General features: G+C 45.5%; 3 protein-coding genes across 3 annotated transcripts in view; all 3 read right to left on the reverse strand.

The window, feature by feature from the left end:
- Positions 1–1,022: 1,022 nt before the first annotated feature.
- LOC149285404 (putative RNA-binding protein 15B) lies at positions 1,023–3,713 on the reverse strand. The gene is made up of 2 exons (XM_089495352.1): positions 3,586–3,713; positions 1,023–3,336 (listed from the first exon to the last, which is right to left on the reverse strand). Exons 1-2 carry the CDS (start codon positions 3,711–3,713, stop codon positions 1,023–1,025), a joined length of 2,442 nt encoding a protein of 813 aa, XP_089351478.1.
- Positions 3,714–6,048: 2,335 nt separating this feature from the next.
- LOC149285405 (mesencephalic astrocyte-derived neurotrophic factor-like) lies at positions 6,049–8,213 on the reverse strand. The gene is made up of 4 exons (XM_089495424.1): positions 8,126–8,213; positions 7,650–7,777; positions 6,311–6,452; positions 6,049–6,233 (listed from the first exon to the last, which is right to left on the reverse strand). Exons 1-4 carry the CDS (start codon positions 8,211–8,213, stop codon positions 6,049–6,051), a joined length of 543 nt encoding a protein of 180 aa, XP_089351550.1.
- A 6,420-nt stretch (positions 8,214–14,633) lies between these two features.
- LOC149285406 (dedicator of cytokinesis protein 3-like) overlaps positions 14,634–15,884 on the reverse strand; it is a 121,810-nt gene continuing 120,559 nt past the window's right edge. The window contains exon 53 of the mRNA XM_089495353.1: positions 14,634–15,059. Within this exon, the coding sequence (XP_089351479.1) occupies positions 14,634–15,059 (426 nt within the window). The remainder of the gene's footprint in view (positions 15,060–15,884) is intronic.

Genomic DNA, 15,884 nt, shown 5'->3' on the forward strand with positions numbered 1-15,884 from the left:
GTATCGCTCCACACAAACAAAAGACAAACATGTCAACACACACCGACACGGATATATTCAGTGTTTGTGTTTATCTGGTAGTGTCTGGTTAATGACCCAATATTTTTTTATTCTCCCTCCAACAAAAAGATAGGAATTCAGTGTTTTTTCCCTGCATTAATCAGTCTGATAATTTTCAGGGTGTGGTAACACCCCCGCCCCCACAAAACCCCAACTAGGGCACTCACATAAAGCTTCATTACCAAGAAATAATGAGTCGGGCTTGATCCTGGGAGGCAGCTCATGGTTATAAACAGGGACTATGATTCCAACTAATCGGACCCCTGGGCTCCATTAACAACCACCTGCCGCCTAGACAACACCCCATACAGCCAGAGGGACACACCGCGACAGCACACACTGAGCTAGCTTCACATGTACATAAGGCACTCTTGGGACCCTCGTACTACAGAGGAGTCAATAGCAACACAGCCACACAAACCGGATTAACCCCCCGCCCGCCCTGTGAACAAAAAAAAAAAATATTCTACAACCCTTCATCCCAGACCAAACCATAAAAATGTGAGCCTTTCAAGCAGAAACAGGGATGAGGAAACATGAGACGTGTTAAAAAAAATTAAAAGAAAAAAAAAATACATATCTGTCCGGCAGTAAATTTACTGATAGAATTCAGCTATTAACAAATATAAAACATGCCCTGAACGGTCACCTTGCTTTAAGATGTAACTATCACTTTGGGGACCGCGAGCAGGAAGAGTCCCCGAGGTTTAGCACCTCTACCTGTTAAACAAAGAGCTATGACAGCAGTGTGGTTAATTGTTGTTTAATTGTCTTCAACCCTTTCAGAGCTGAAGGGGGTCCGCAGTACATTTCATCGCAGCCCCCTTCAGCACTCAAGGAGTCAATTCAACCCATGATAATCACAACTAATGTATTTTGAGGCTCCTCTGTCCTCATCGCTGCTGCAAACCCGAACAGAGAGAGGACACAGGACAGTCAGGACGGGCGCAGCGACTCCTGAATCAAGCGCCATCTTTCACTAGCACAATAATCATGTTCTCTTCTAGTTTGCCCACAGTACGCTGGGCACTCTGCTGGTACAACTGGTGGAAGTCACAAGGCGGAAATGCATAAAGCATGCCACTAGGGTCTCTACCCTTGTTGCTCCCTCCTACTGGCAGGCTGATGACCCCAGCTGCCTGCTTCTGTTTCAGGTAAGAGACAAGATTCCTAAGCAGGCGACGCTGTAAGCCGGGCTCCTCGGGTATAACCCCTTCGCTCTGCGGGGCTTGAATGGCAAGCAGTACAGCAAAACCTCCAGAAGTGCCCTGCTTCACCCGTCTAGTAACTTCCTCAAGCTTTGGCTGGTCTAGCCGGAGTCTCTGGGCAATCTTTAGCTGTGCCAGGCTGCCCCCATTGTTTGCAGAGCGGTCTCTAAGGAGGGCACTGGGTACGTCACGGTCACCCTCTAAGAAGTGTAGGTAGGTGGGGAAACAACTGTTCTTCAGTACTAAGTGCCCACACCAAACAGGAGGCAGCGTCCGTCCCTTCTCTGGGACCGGGGATTGTCTGTCTTCCGGAGGCTCTGGGGGTCGAGGGTGATGGTTCCTTCTGGGTTGTGGGGGTTCAGGTGTAGGAGGCCTTGGCTTGTCCTGCGGTGGGGGGCGGTGATTGTGTTGCGGAGATGGCGGAGTTCCAGGATCTCTCTCTGATGCTTCTCTCCTGGGACGGTCAGGGCTCCTTTCAGTTCTACTCCTACCCCTTTCACCAGACAAACTCCGACGTCGTCTCCTCTCCTCCCTAGTTTTGGAGCTGCCACCTCCCCCACGGTCCCCACTCCTGCTGCGGGCACCTTGACCAGAACTCCTGCGCTCGCTGTTTACCCAACTGGCTTCAACAAAAGGCCTTTCCCGGTCAGAGTAGAGAAGATGAGGCGGCGTCCGGTCCCTCACTCGGAGATCTGGTTCCAGTGTGGGTCGATGCCTGCTGTAGGCTTCTGATTGCAGCAACTCGTAGGGAAGAGGCAGAGGGTATGGAGTAGGCTGGAGGGGTGCATACCTGGACGCAGCTGCGGCCGCCTCCTCTGGGGTAACTTTAGCAAAATCCACACGAAGCCTGCGATCTCCAAGTGCAAATCCCCTCATTTGTGCGCAGGCCGCCTGAGCAGCATCAAGGCTTTCATATTGTATATAAGCAAAGCTGTCCCCTTTTACATAGTCAACCGTGCGGATGCTTCCAAACCTGTCAAACTCTCGGGCCAGGGCCGCTAATGACGTGCTGGGGCCCAGTCCCCCGACCCAAAGCCGCGTACTGGGATTAGCCTTCCCGTAGCCTATCTTCATGGCATTACGACCCAGCAGACGGCCGCTCATAGCCAATTTCGCTCTGTGGGCCATGTCTAAGTTCTGGAACTTGAGGAAGGCGTAGGCTGATCCCTGATTCCTGGCTGGGCGCTTGATCACTACTTCTTCAATGGGGCCATACTTATCAAACGCCCGTCTCAGGTCCACCTCGGACACGGCGTGGTCCAGATTGCCAATGAAGAGGTTACGTGTGGCTCGGTGATCGTCCTCCGGGGCAAGCTGCTCATCGTCGGCCGTACTGGTGCTGCTCATACCATAGGTGGCTCCTCTAGCCCTCTCCTCGTACAGGGAGTAGTAGCTGTCTGCAGTGGTTGTTGTAGAGGTGAGGGCCGGGGGCAGGAGCAGGTGTCTCGGGGAGGTAGAGCGGGGGTAGGCAGGGAGAGTGGTGAGAGGCAGCGGGGTTGGCTCTGGCCGGCGTGTGGGCTGCTGGGTGAAGACCGGCTCTACTCGCAGGGGGCGATCGTAAAGCACGGGTCGTAGCTTGGCGTGCCTGGCTTGTCGTGCCTCCCCGGGCCGGCGGAAGTTGATATAGGCCACCCGCCCCAGCTCCGGGGTGTGTGACAGCTTGACACTGATCTCCCCGAAGCGCTGGAAATGCCGGAACAACCAGTCCTCCAGCAGCGGGTCTGGCAGAGCCGAGCCAAGGTTACTGATCAGCAGCGTCTTGTACTCCAAGCCCGTGGTCTCGCCTGGGGTGGGCAGCAAAAGCGGTCGTGGCGGAGGGTCTCGGGGCCGCCGTGAGGAGGAGGAAGAAGAAGATGAGGAGGAGGTTCCGGCCTGATTAGGCCTCTCTCGCCTGCCGGAGCTTTTATGGTGAGTCCCGCTGGCCTCCTCCCGCCTCTCCCGGGCACGTTTGGCGCGGCCCGGGCTCTGCTCACTGCGCTCGCTTTGCCGCTTCATGTCGCTCCAGGCGCTCGGTGTGCGCTGCTCGGTACCGCACGCGGAGGAGGCGCGCTCACTCTGCAGCCGCCATCTTCCACAATGAGTCGGGAGGGAGAGGTGATGTCATCAGGGGGCGCCCGGGAGACGTGACGAAAGGGACGGGCGGGACCCCTCGGAAATACGTGACGTAATCACGCCATAGTGACAAGTTTGTCAATAAACGCGACAGACACAAACCAATGTCCGCTGCCCCTCGGTAGCCCCCGGTACAGCATAATATCCCCCCGACCCCCATAGATTATAACACACGCACTCTCCATCTCACCTATCACTTCCCTACTTCGGGAGCCGTTTCTCATAGCTTTGGGACGTTAGGTGACTGAACCCCGTTGCCGCTTTAGTTGGACCAGCACAGGCCGGACTGGCCATGTTGTAGACGGGGTCGCAGTTGCCCCCGGCACACTGCATATATCAATCATTTGCCGCAAGCCGGCAGTTCAGATGCCGCCGTTTCCTGTCGCTTAACGCAGCCGCATTATGATGCAAATAAACGGATTTTGTGTCACTTCTCGCAGTGCTGGGATTTTGTATGTTTCGTGGTGGTTATTCATAAAGAGGAATTGGGGTACAAAGTGGTCTTGTCACCATAGAAACCAATGGACTGTCCCTGTTAGTTGGACCGATACATTTGTTGCTATGGTGATAAGTCCACTTATAAAGCTTTTTCTCTATTTCTACGGCTTGCTTATGCCTTTAAATCTCTAAAGCGATCGCTCCTGGTATTCTAGGCAGGGAGATGCAGATAAGGACGCACAGGACGGCACTTTCTGATCCCTTGTCTGTAATTTCATGGTCGCCATTATTAGCACATATGTTTTAGAGCAGTGCACGGGGTGGCTGAGCACATCACCTACATAAACACACATACAATTATTATTCCTCTCAGACTTCATTGTCGGAACGGGTGTGAGCCGTGCAGGTATATCTGACAAACGTAGCCACAGTATCAGATCGGTGGTTGTTTCCTTATGTTGGCATCCTATGTGTACATAAGGAAAGAGCCACACACTGTGAATGCGCTGGGGTCATAAGGAGTACAAGCAGCGGAAGCGGGTGTGGGCGCATGTACTGATTTCTTCCCTGTAGATTAATTTATCTGGTAAATCAGCGAACGTGGTTCCAGACACACACAGAATATATTACTAGAAGAAAACGTATCACCGCCCTTAGGTAAATCATCTGTCATTATTAAACCTATGACATCACATTTGTCAGATACACCCACAGCGTGTGCTCTTTTTGAACATAAGATTAAGCAACACTCGATCAACTCAGTATTGCCCGTTATGACAATATGAGGGCATGGCGGCTCTTTATTGTATCACACATGCTTTTTGGGTACAATCCTATTAGGTTACAGCACTGAATGTCTTCTTTTTTGTCATAACTACCAACACTCGTTTTGTTTTTCCATTATTTCACGGCTGGCCAGATCCGGTGTGTGCAATAACGGCAGCGGGATACTCTGCAGCGCGATAACTACGTTGTGTCACCAAACCGGTGTTTCTTCGGCACATGACAACTTGGTGAGCAGGGTCAAAAAGTGCTATTATGGGCCACAATAGATCAGACCCAAATCTTTATCTTCCGGGGTCACCGACGTTGAGATTCTCCCACAGTTCTACAGAAGACAGGTTGAATATCTGAATAATATATATTTATTTTATAAAAGGGATCCCAACCTGTGCTACACGTTTAGTCTTGAGTTATGGATGTGCTGATAGGCGTGCTTGTGAGGCAAAATATCCTCTTTACCATCTTCTTCTAAATGAGAGGAGCAAAAAAACTTCAGAACAAGGTTTCCATGAAGAAAAGGATTTGCCAATAACAAAACCTCAGTTGGAGCCTTTATGGAATATTGGAGTTGATCCGAACTCATCAGCCATCCCCAGCCAAGGAATCTCATCACCAAGAGCACTCCAAATCACAACCATGAACCCGAAACACCGAACACCTCAAAACGAGGCATCCGTCATCTTCTAAAAGATGGAAAAATAATGCAGAGGCAACACGGTACTAGAGAAATATCAATTTATAGGTTGTGGAGTTACTCGGGCACAGTAAAATATAAACATTCGACAGAAACGGATGGAGGGAGAACAGTAGAGACAAGAATTGCAATTCTTTCTGTGAATGCCCTAAAACATACTTCGCACAAAGCAGCGCACACCTGGCTCAAGTAGTTTTTTGTAATATGGAAAAGAGTAAACTTTTATTATTTTATTTTAGCTTTTTGCCAGTCAGTAAAATACTGATTTATTTATTTTTTCGGACTAGAGAAACAGTCATGGAAACCTGTGCGCTGCCACATGTAGAGTGCCTCCTGGGGACACTCGTGGCCTGCCACACATACAGTTCACGCCGTGTTATAAAGTGTGGATAAAGCATGCGGCAGCCCATGGCTGAAGAGTACAGCAAAATCCAGAGTGGATTCTTTTATTTTCATAGAAAAAAAATACCACTCAAAAGAATTGCAAGAAACTAATAAAAAAAAAAGACCATATACTGTCAAAAGACAGCTCAGAGAAAAACAAATACATAACTTACAGATTTATCAAACAGAGGGGGTTCTTTTCTCTGCAGATGACCCTGCAGCGTATGATCTTCTGTAGTCTGGGTTTTCTTTAGATAAACAAACCAGAAAAAAAACCTAATTAAATGTAAAATGAAAACTAAGAGGGTCAGTCTGCCAGCTCCCAAGGTAGGTGGATCAGTCCATGCTTATTCCCTGTTGGGAGGGATATCAGAGGTCAGTCCGTGCGTTGGCTGCATTAGGAGCGTATTTGGGCATTAACTCGTGGATTTTACGGATATAATCAGATTTTTCAGCACAGCCTTTGCAAGTCTCCCCCCAGTCATCCAAGATCTTCTTCAGTTCTTTGACCCTCAGCTTCTTAAGATCCACTGTGCTCAAGTCAATTTGCTTGTCTACAAGACAGAAAGTAGCAGTTAGACCATATCCCATTTGCACTCCTATGCGAAAATAATTATTTTTAAGCACTTACCATATTTTAATTCGCAGATCTGACCATCTTTCTTTTTCAGCTTCTCGCATATCTTCTCGGCTGGGATGTGGTAGCTTAGTGGTTTCGACACCTCATTGGTGATCTTTGTGGCTGCGTCGGTGGTAGCCCCAATATAGTAGCACTAAATAAAGGGAAGTCAGGGAAACCCGTGTGAAGGAATGGCAAAAAACAAAAACAATCAAGAGTGTGGCGAAGGTTATAAGTAAGGTTGCCACATAGACCATTTTTCACCCATGATGGTCAGTTTTCCCATAGTGCTGACCGGCTCATAGGAAGTGTCATCCAGGAGCGCGCAAAATAAAGTCTCAAGGAAGAGAATCAACACCCTGTCTAAGTAACTTATTCCCTTCTGTGTAATGTAGTAGTAAGAAATATACATGACCTGGAAGCAAATAGGCAAAGTGGCAGCCCTCCATATATATATATATATAATGTGTGTGATTTAATTTGCTAGACCTTTTTCTCCTTACGTTATCGTAATAAAGATCAATGAGTAATAATCACAGACTGGAGAATTTCTAGCATAAGCGCTCCCTCTGCTGGCCATGTTTAAACTGACAGCACATTGAAAAAACCCACAATACTCACAACTGAGCGTGTGAAGAACTCATGTCGGATTTTATTACACACAGAATTACCACTACCTTTGTAACTGAAGCCCAGTACTAACCTACCATGTACGAGCGGCACTGGAAACCACGTGTGGGTAACTGTTTATACACACAAAATTAATTTGCGCAGTCACTATTAATAGTCAGGGATGCAAAGGTTGTTGCATCCAAGTATAATGCTTAACACACAACTTTAGACATAATGTACACATATAAGGTAGATTTCTAATAATGAGCATATACCATCTTACAAACGTCACTACATTATATAATGTGGTGACCTCTTAGAAACGCATTACATTAGAGCCTGAATCCTCCTTTTTTATTCTATACACATATATATATATATACATATACATATATATATATAATAAAAAAGGAGGATTCAGGCTCTAATGTAATGCGTTTCTGAGAGGTCCCCTCTTCCTGACATTGTTCTCTCCAGAGTGTGGGGATAAAACCTGCGCACCGCCTGTCTTCTAGGAGCAGGCTCCAGATTCCAGCGCAGGTCTCCGCATTCGGCTATAAACGGTGTTTGACAGAATGTCCCCCCCCGGTACTATAAATCAATTATCATATATCCAGGCAGCAGGAGTTTGATACTTCAGGTTATTCTGACAGATTTGCTGCTATTCACCATTTCACATTCCGAGCCGCGGCCGAGAGGAGCCCTGCGCTGGGAGCGCTCGTTTAAACACGGAACCTACCAGTCTGTTCTCCTTCCCCTTCGCCTCATTGCAGGACTTCAGCAGCTCCTTTTCAATCACATCGGCCTTGAACTCCACATTCTTCTCCTTCAGAGACTGATAAAAGCGATCCAGGAAAGACACGCACACTGAGGACAGAGAACACGGCAAGACGGTTACAGGCTGGGGGCCACGGCCTCTACAGCGGAGCGCAGACTGGGGGCCACGGCACGGGTATTCGAATTGATGCAATAACCCAGAATTAGATTATGACAGAAACACGTTAGTTGTTACACATAAGGCGGCCCATGAAGACTGTAATGCCCACAACTCTCAGCATTGGAGCGCTTGGGGATGCAGTCCAACCAAAATGAGAAGGCAGACTTCGCTCCAATGGAAAATATATATATTCCTTCAGCCACCTGCAACCCACCATCCCTCAGCCAGCAGCCATGACACCCCTTAAGATGCCATCGCTACACCCACCCAGTCCTCACCTTCGCACTCGCCAGCTTTTAGGGCCTGGATACTACCGGGAAGCGCCACCAGAACACCGGCAACAGCGAGAGCGCACAGCGACCACATCCTGAGTCAGCACCCCACAGGAAACAGTCACGTGGAGCCGGAATCACCCCTCAGTCAGCCCGATACAACTCACCGGCAACTGTGGCTCAGCTTCTCCTAGCAACCTCCCTCCAGACCAATCTCACTCCTCATTGGCTGGCCGGAACAGGCCGGCTCCACGCCGCGCTCTCGCATTGGTTTGAAAACAGTGATGGTTCCACGACACGTTCTCTGATTCGCTAGAAGGTACATGCCGCTATAGACGGATGTGGGCTAGTTGTCGTGTGGTGATTGGTTAAAATGTGATGATGACGCGTAACAAACCTGTCAGAGAATGCGGAAGTTGCGTTAGTGAAAGTACACCTTTTTTTGTTTTATTTTACAAACGGCTAAATCCATATGGGTACAAACTAGCGTATAATGGGACGCATGCGCTTCGTACAGTGCTTGTAAATCATCGACTTTAGAGATCTAGAAAAAACTTTACTCTCATAAAAGCCAAAATCGCAACGTTTGAAATGGCCACGAATGGGCAATTTTGTTCCAGAGGGTGTGGTTATAGACAGCTAGGGGCAGGGGTTTTACCGAAAATTTTATGTGACCCGGCCAGGTACTATCAACAGAGGAGTGCTGGCACCTTCTGGTCTGGGAGCGGTGGTAAAGCCGAGTGCCCCCTAGTGGTCCCTCCTGGTAGCTACTATATGAACTAGCACACACACATTTACAGTCACTCAGTGCTGCATCTGCCGCAAACACTGAAAAGAATCCCAGCACTCCAAACAGCTTCTAATCCTTAGGCTACTTTATTTAGAGGAAGCAAAACAAAAAAAAGCAACGTTTCTGCAAAACAGGGCCTTTGTCAAGCCACTTTATTTAGATAAAGCAAAACAAAAAAAGCAACGTTTCGGCTGACACATTTCAGGGGGGCGGCAGAAAACGCCGCTCGAAACACCCATCGAACGCCCTCACAGTAGTTACTACTTCCCAGTCCCTCCCTGCAGTCATGCTGATGATTGGCCCTGCCCCTTTCTGCTTCCCAGTCCCTCCCTGCAGTCATACTGATGATTGGCCCCCGCCTTTTTGGTAATAGCGTCCACACTGCTCAGCAACTCATCTAACAGTAAGTATAAAATTAATATTTGGGCTGCTGAAAGTTAGGGGAGGTGGGGGTTAATTTAGGGGCAGCTATGGTAGATTGGGTCTTTAGGGTTAATTTAGGGGCAGCTATGGTTAATGGGGTCTTTAGGGTTAATTTAGGGGGAGTTATGGTTAACAGGATCATAAGGGTTAATTTAGGGGCAGTTATGGATAGGGGTGGGCCAATTTTAGATTAGGGGGTGCCCAAGTTTAGTCTTGCCTAGGGCAGCACAAAACCAAAATACAACACTTAACACAAGCAGCCATGCAGACACCAAACTAACACACAACATACACTAACACATTCCTGCCAACAGTCCCAAATTTGTCAGGATAGTCCTGTTTTTGTGGGTCCTGGCCCATTAAATTTGGGTCTATCCCGGCATTAAAATACTGCCTGTGTAGAATGCATTACACTGTGCACAGGCAGCATTAAGCCATGTATGATTGAGAGACACATAAAGCCTAAATGCTGGTAAATAAGCTCCAGACATGCCAGAAACCAAAGGGTGGAGTCATGCAGTGATAAAGAGCGGGGTGCCGCCTGAAACGCGTCCAGATTTCGGGTCTCCTGTGCACGTAGGTGCACTTAGGTGTGAACTATGTTTTTAACATTGAAGTAAAATAAAAGCTGGAAGTTTTTTCATTCAAGTGCTGGATCGACCCCTTCTTTTTCTTTGTGTGGAGTCATGCAGTGCCACAAAATGCTGCCTACTTTAAGCCCCACCCCTTTGTCCCTGGACACCTGGAGCTAAAGTTGGTAAGTATGCAGACATATGCACACTCTAACATCATATGGTAACACACACACACACACTCTAACTACGCATATTTTGCCCTACTTCTGTGGTTACCGTGGCGCCTGGATGCCATGAACCCACAGCACCTGCTTTAATGTGCCCAACCTATCAATAGCTGTTTATGTCTCTATGTAAGATGTTTAAAATATATTATATGTTTATAATTTAGAAACATATTTTGTGTTGGTTTTTTTTTACATGCTGTAACTATAAGCACTTAGAAAAGGGGGACCTCACGGGAGGAAAGCGGGGCTGTCCCTCTTAAGGAGCCTTCCAAGAGGTCCGTGTTCTACACAGGGCTGCGTTTATAAAATAGAATGATACTCTTCGCTTTCCCTCTGTGCCTCCTGCTATTTGTAGAATTAGAATGTGTGAGCGCTCCCCAGCTCTATCCCACAAGCATGTGCATGAAATGTAGAAATAAAAAGGCATATTGTTATTCTGAAACAGGTCCTGCAGCTGGTAAACACAGGTGCCAGGAGCTGCCACATTAGTCATGTGATCTTATGTCATGTGACTCTGCTGAGCTGCTGCTTCCTGGCACAGCATAGGAAAGAAAAGCTTGGCTGCTGGACACAAGACCCTCCTCTGTACAGAACCAGCTTGTGTGCCATTTGTGTTTCAGTAATTTCCCTCTATATTTACTATTTTCATAATTTATTAGTAAGCAAGCAGTGCTTTTTTGGATTTAACCACTGATTATTTACACAATAAGATGGTTATGTGTGTGAGGTAGCTTCTTATGTGATGTATAACATTTTGTACTAATAAGAGGACAGGATGTATTTCCTATATACCATGGCCCTTATTTAAATACTTTGCTCAGTCAAATATACAGTATGTAAATCAATATGTCACAAAAGTCACATAAAGATCCTCGTTAAATCGCTGCCACTCCTTTAGCTACATCCCTGGGAGGTATGTAGTTTTAACCTAAATACAGGGTATAAATGATACCAAAAGCTTGGGGTTTGTATAAAAAGCAGTGTACATTCTACATTTCAATTAGAAATTTCAATTAGAAAATTGTTTTCCAATAGAATTTTTGTGAAATATCAGAAAAAATGGACCAGCATTGGCAGTGATGCCCTTATTTTCTAACCAAAAGATAAATGTTTAATGTCTTCCTATAACAAATCTTTGGTACTTCTTTGGTACTGTGAAGAAAGGCTTTACGTGACCTATCCTCTGGCTTTTTACCCTCCTTTTCTTAAATCAAGGTATAGCTTGTACTGATTTCTATCCTATGGGTATAATACCAGATTTGGGCTACCCAAATGGTTCTCCGTATACACAGCTGTGAAATCTTGTCAACATTTTTAAGTATGACATAAGGACACATCTCCAGGGACTATATAAATTAATATATAATAATAATCATATAATATTTTCACCTCGCCAAAACTATGTATTATAAAGGGCCTATTCTTTCAGTAGATCATCTACTGAGTTGACCCTTCCAAGCATGGGTGTCCGGGGGAGGGGGGTTAACTAGCCAGAGACAGCAAAAAAAAAAACAACCAAAAAAAGTCAAGGGAGTGCAGAGATAAAGCTTTTATGTAATTCTGTTCATCCCCGGCTGTCGGAGTAGTTTGGTCTGCATTTTTCCTCTCCCTGTAGATGGTCTCTTTGCCTTCACTCTGGCAGCTGCTCCTTCACAGATGCAGTCTTCACATGGGCTTACACACAGTTTGCATTCTGCAGACACAAGGTACTTTATTTCAAACATGTACTGATCACCATGCAGCAGTTGATATTCCAACTGTTGAAACTACATTTCCCATGACTCTCAGCCAGTTTGGTATGTTACGCATCACGAGAAAGTGAGTACTCACCTGGAGTGCCAAAGGTTAGCTTTTATATTATTATGGATTGGTGCTACAGCAGCTGTGGAATGCATCATTCCCAGCCATCCATTTGGTTGGCTAACCGTCATGAGAAATGTAGTAACAGCAGTTTGAATGCCAAATGTTAGCGACAGCTGCTGCAAAACTTTGGTTACTATCCTCTAACTATCCTCTAACTATCCTCCTTTTTTGTAATACCGCTAAATGTTTGCTGTGCATCACAGAGCTACACTTCAAGAAGCAACGGTAACTTTACTTGACTGCAACTAGCATCTGGTAACTGAATACTGGGCTTTGGGGTGGGGAGTATACAAAGCCAACACCAACATTTGTTGACTGCATCTATAATACTTATTCAGCCAGCCATATGGTGATTGTAGTAACATTTTTGTTGTTGACTTCAGCTCCCATGATATACAATTAGCCACTACTGGCTGAACACCATAGGAATAGTAGACTGGGGTACATGTGGCCAATCTTTACCCCCCCAGCTATTGTAAAGTTCTCATGTGGTGCAGGTAGATGATGATCTGTAGCTACTAGTACTATGGTCATTTGATGGGTAACTAACATTTGCCCCCACCAGGAAACCCCTCTCTTAAACCAACAAAGGTAGGCAATGGGAAGGAGGTAAGGAGATATTGGCATGGGAAAGGTGGAAAAAGCCCTGTGTACGCCCATGCTTCTAAGAACATTGTTAAATTCTTGGGTCCTAGATTCATTCCAAAGCATTGCCAACACACAGCGACCCTGTCTTAATACCCCTATCATGTGTCACATTCTCCTTGATGATGGAGTTGTACAGAAAGCTTCTGCATCACAGGGACCCCAGAATAAGGTCTGACCAGGACAGTTGCGGGGTATGTAGGTTTTTAGCAAAGGAGGGCCAAGGAGAGATTTCTCCACCCTTTCAGACAGACTGATAGACACTCGTACAAACATAAGCAGCCAGATTCCTCCATGGTGATAGACTTTATTTTCATATAACAACCATCTGAAGGAAAGAAAAAACAACAGAAACATTGAATCGTATTTACACCGAAACCGGACCCAGTGTGCGAGGAACATGCGGACACCGTATATACAAACACACACCCTGCAGGAAGCTGATCATTAGGGACACAACACAGCACCACCAGAGGAGGACTTAGAATATAAACGCACATAACGAGGGGCTGCTCCCTCCGTCTGATGGTGACAGGGTCTGATGGAGGTCTATGCTTCCTATGTTAGCCTTACAGACAAATAGTTGACACCCGGGTTTGGAGGGGAGTCACGTAGCGGTGACAGGGTGCACACAATGTTCTCAAAGTCCAGGGCAGGAGATACAAAGCGGTAACAACAACAGGTATAATCATCCACGGTGAGATCTGGTTCCGGAGGAGGAGTATTTTGCAACTTAGGTTGGAATGAAGATATGTTTCTTTAGGATGAATTTAAGATCTGACAACATGTATCTCACTCATCCTAATATAGTTAGACAAATAGATTTCTCTAAACATATGTACACTTTGAGGACTCATTCATCTTACCCTTTAACACCCAGGCATCCAAGATGTACCTTTCATGCTCTTAAAAGAAAATGATTGGTAAAATAACAATTAACTCCTACAAGGTGCCTTGTTTCTAACCTTTATATTACTTCTTTTGTGTCTGTGAGAGTAATTAAATGTTCGCGTAGCAGATGTATGGAATACTCTTTATCGGGCTAAACAATACTTCTTTACACCTGTGAAAGGTGCTGTTCTACTTAGACAATATACAGCAATGGCACTCCCAAGTACGCTAAGCATTTAAACCTTAGAAGATCTGAAACTTGATTCTTTTCTCTGTGGGTTTAATCATAAAATCTTTTAAGAAGCTCTTTTTTGGTTTCTTTGGCCAAAAAACCTATTTGTGCCTGCTTTTGTGCCACATTGGCAAATGATCCTTGCAAAAATTATGAATGAGACAAACTTTTACATGATTCAATAATTATTACTGGGAAGTATTTGGACATTAAATAGTTTCTAATGCTGTATTTAGTTATTAAAATGTTAAATTCAGCTGAGTAGGTGGAAGAGCATATTAAAGAGCACTTCCGGAGCATTATATATTATTATATATCATTATATATCAGTGAAGCTACCGGGGGCACAGCAGGAAGTAAAGAGTGAAACGGAAAGTAGTCTTCTTTAGGCTAATGGAAAACATCAATGTAACTTCAAATAACTCTAAAACCTTCATACACAGGACACGGCTACAAAGTCCTCTTTTTTGTGCAGGAGAAATATATATTTTAACCATAATTTCCTTTTAATTCAGAGGTGATCATCTTAGCTCATAAATCACAAGCACATACCTCTGATATCCTAGTGTAAGGATATATATATATTCTACCCTCATCCCTCCTAACACACATTACTCGGGGCATGCAGTTCTTGGCTTTTCTTAATACACACCACCCATCTCATGTTGTTTTATAGATGGTACAAGCATGTATTGCTCACCATCTATCACCAAGTCACACGTAAATGCAGACATCATAACCTTTCGTCTTCTCACAATCCAAACACTGTGGACATACGTCTCCCGATTCATCCTGATAAACAGACATGCAAACATATCTTTTATGTTTTCCTCCTGTTGTCCCCTTTGCTCCTCCAAAGTGACCCTGCCTAAGGTTTTCCTATGTTGTGCTCCCACCCAACCCTTGCTGGCTGTTCCTTGCCCCCAGGGCAGTTTCGTCTGGGCTTCTGTAACCGTTCGTGATCTACACCACCATCCTCCTGCTCGCCACTTGGAGAACGAGGTGGTGTGACCCCGCTGGGTGCTGAGTGGCTGCGGCAGGGCTGAAGCTTTGAGGCCTCCAACCCATTGGGGTCCGAGAGGCTGTACCGCACAGGAGGGTAGTGTTGAAAGCCTCTGCATTGTTCTTCATCAGGTCGGTGGTCTGGAGTGGACCCAGGGTCTGGACATCCAGAGAAGTTGCCATCGCTCAGGGAAGAGACACCACTACTAGCACTGCCCGAAAGTGGAGAGTTACTGCCATCTAAACACGACTGTGGGCTAGTGGGGGAGGCTGGGATGGTATGTAGAGGACTCTGCAAAGATAGGAATACATATATATAAAATGTACATGTAAACATGAAAGACAAGATGAACTGGTGTAACTAGTCGTATCCTTATTTAACAATTAGTCTATAAGATGGGGTACTTTAAGTATTAGCTGTCATTTTGTTTTCTATCAGTTGTGAATCTTATTAGCCCCTCACTTTTTTCATATTCCTTTATAAAGAAGAGAGATCTCCCCTGGATCTTTGCCTGACTTCTGCACTTGGATGAGTAATAAGCATTCTGTTACTAGACAAGGAGCAACAAGTAAAAGGCGTTCCTGGGGTGACGGGGCATCAAGTGATGGGGGTGACGGTCAAATTCAGAGGAAGAAATGGCAGTTTGTAATGTTCTTTTTCTGGCAGGCCAGGCAATGAACAGAATATCTGCACTGATGAACAGTCGTACACGTGTTCAAAAGTAACACAGTGCTTTTTTTTAGATAGGTTGTAGACAAAAAATATTGAAGCTCCCATGTGGGTCACTCATTAGATAATAATACTTTTAAACAATGAACATGCTAAATTTTGTGGGGTAAAAACATCAGTCTGCTATTAAAAATCTTATTCAGAATCACTATTTTTATTCAGGCGTGTTTCTGGCATTTTTAAATTACCGGTAGTTGTATTTGTGTTTTGGGTGATTCTGTACTGAGCCATCTTTCAGGACATACTGGTGTAAATGGTGTACTGGAAGTTTTTGCGTTCATCCATTTATTTAACAGCCCTTACAGTACTTGGCTTGTAAATGGCTTGTTTGTCAGCACGTGGCCCCATATACAAATATCTACTGTATTTATATATATATATATATAT

Source organism: Sceloporus occidentalis, unplaced genomic scaffold, assembly GCF_023333645.1.
Source record: "Sceloporus occidentalis isolate IW3139 unplaced genomic scaffold, rSceOcc1.0.p SCAF_79, whole genome shotgun sequence".
NCBI classification, from domain to species: domain Eukaryota; kingdom Metazoa; phylum Chordata; class Lepidosauria; order Squamata; family Phrynosomatidae; genus Sceloporus; species Sceloporus occidentalis.

Bases quoted from the DNA above. Each gene is read 5' to 3' on its own strand.
- LOC149285405 (XM_089495424.1), bottom strand. From the start codon at position 8,213: ATGTGGTCGCTGTGCGCTCTCGCTGTTGCCGGTGTTCTGGTGGCGCTT. The intron at 6,453-7,649 runs GTAGGTTCCGTG...CCCTTTATTTAG, and splicing joins AGGGGAAGGAGAACAGACTG to TGCTACTATATTGGGGCTAC. The intron at 6,234-6,310 runs GTAAGTGCTTAA...TCTGTCTTGTAG, and splicing joins GATCTGCGAATTAAAATATG to ACAAGCAAATTGACTTGAGC.
- LOC149285404 (XM_089495352.1), bottom strand. From the start codon at position 3,713: ATGCAGTGTGCCGGGGGCAACTGCGACCCCGTCTACAACATGGCCAGT. The intron at 3,337-3,585 runs GTAGGGAAGTGA...TCATTGTGGAAG, and splicing joins TATGAGAAACGGCTCCCGAA to ATGGCGGCTGCAGAGTGAGC.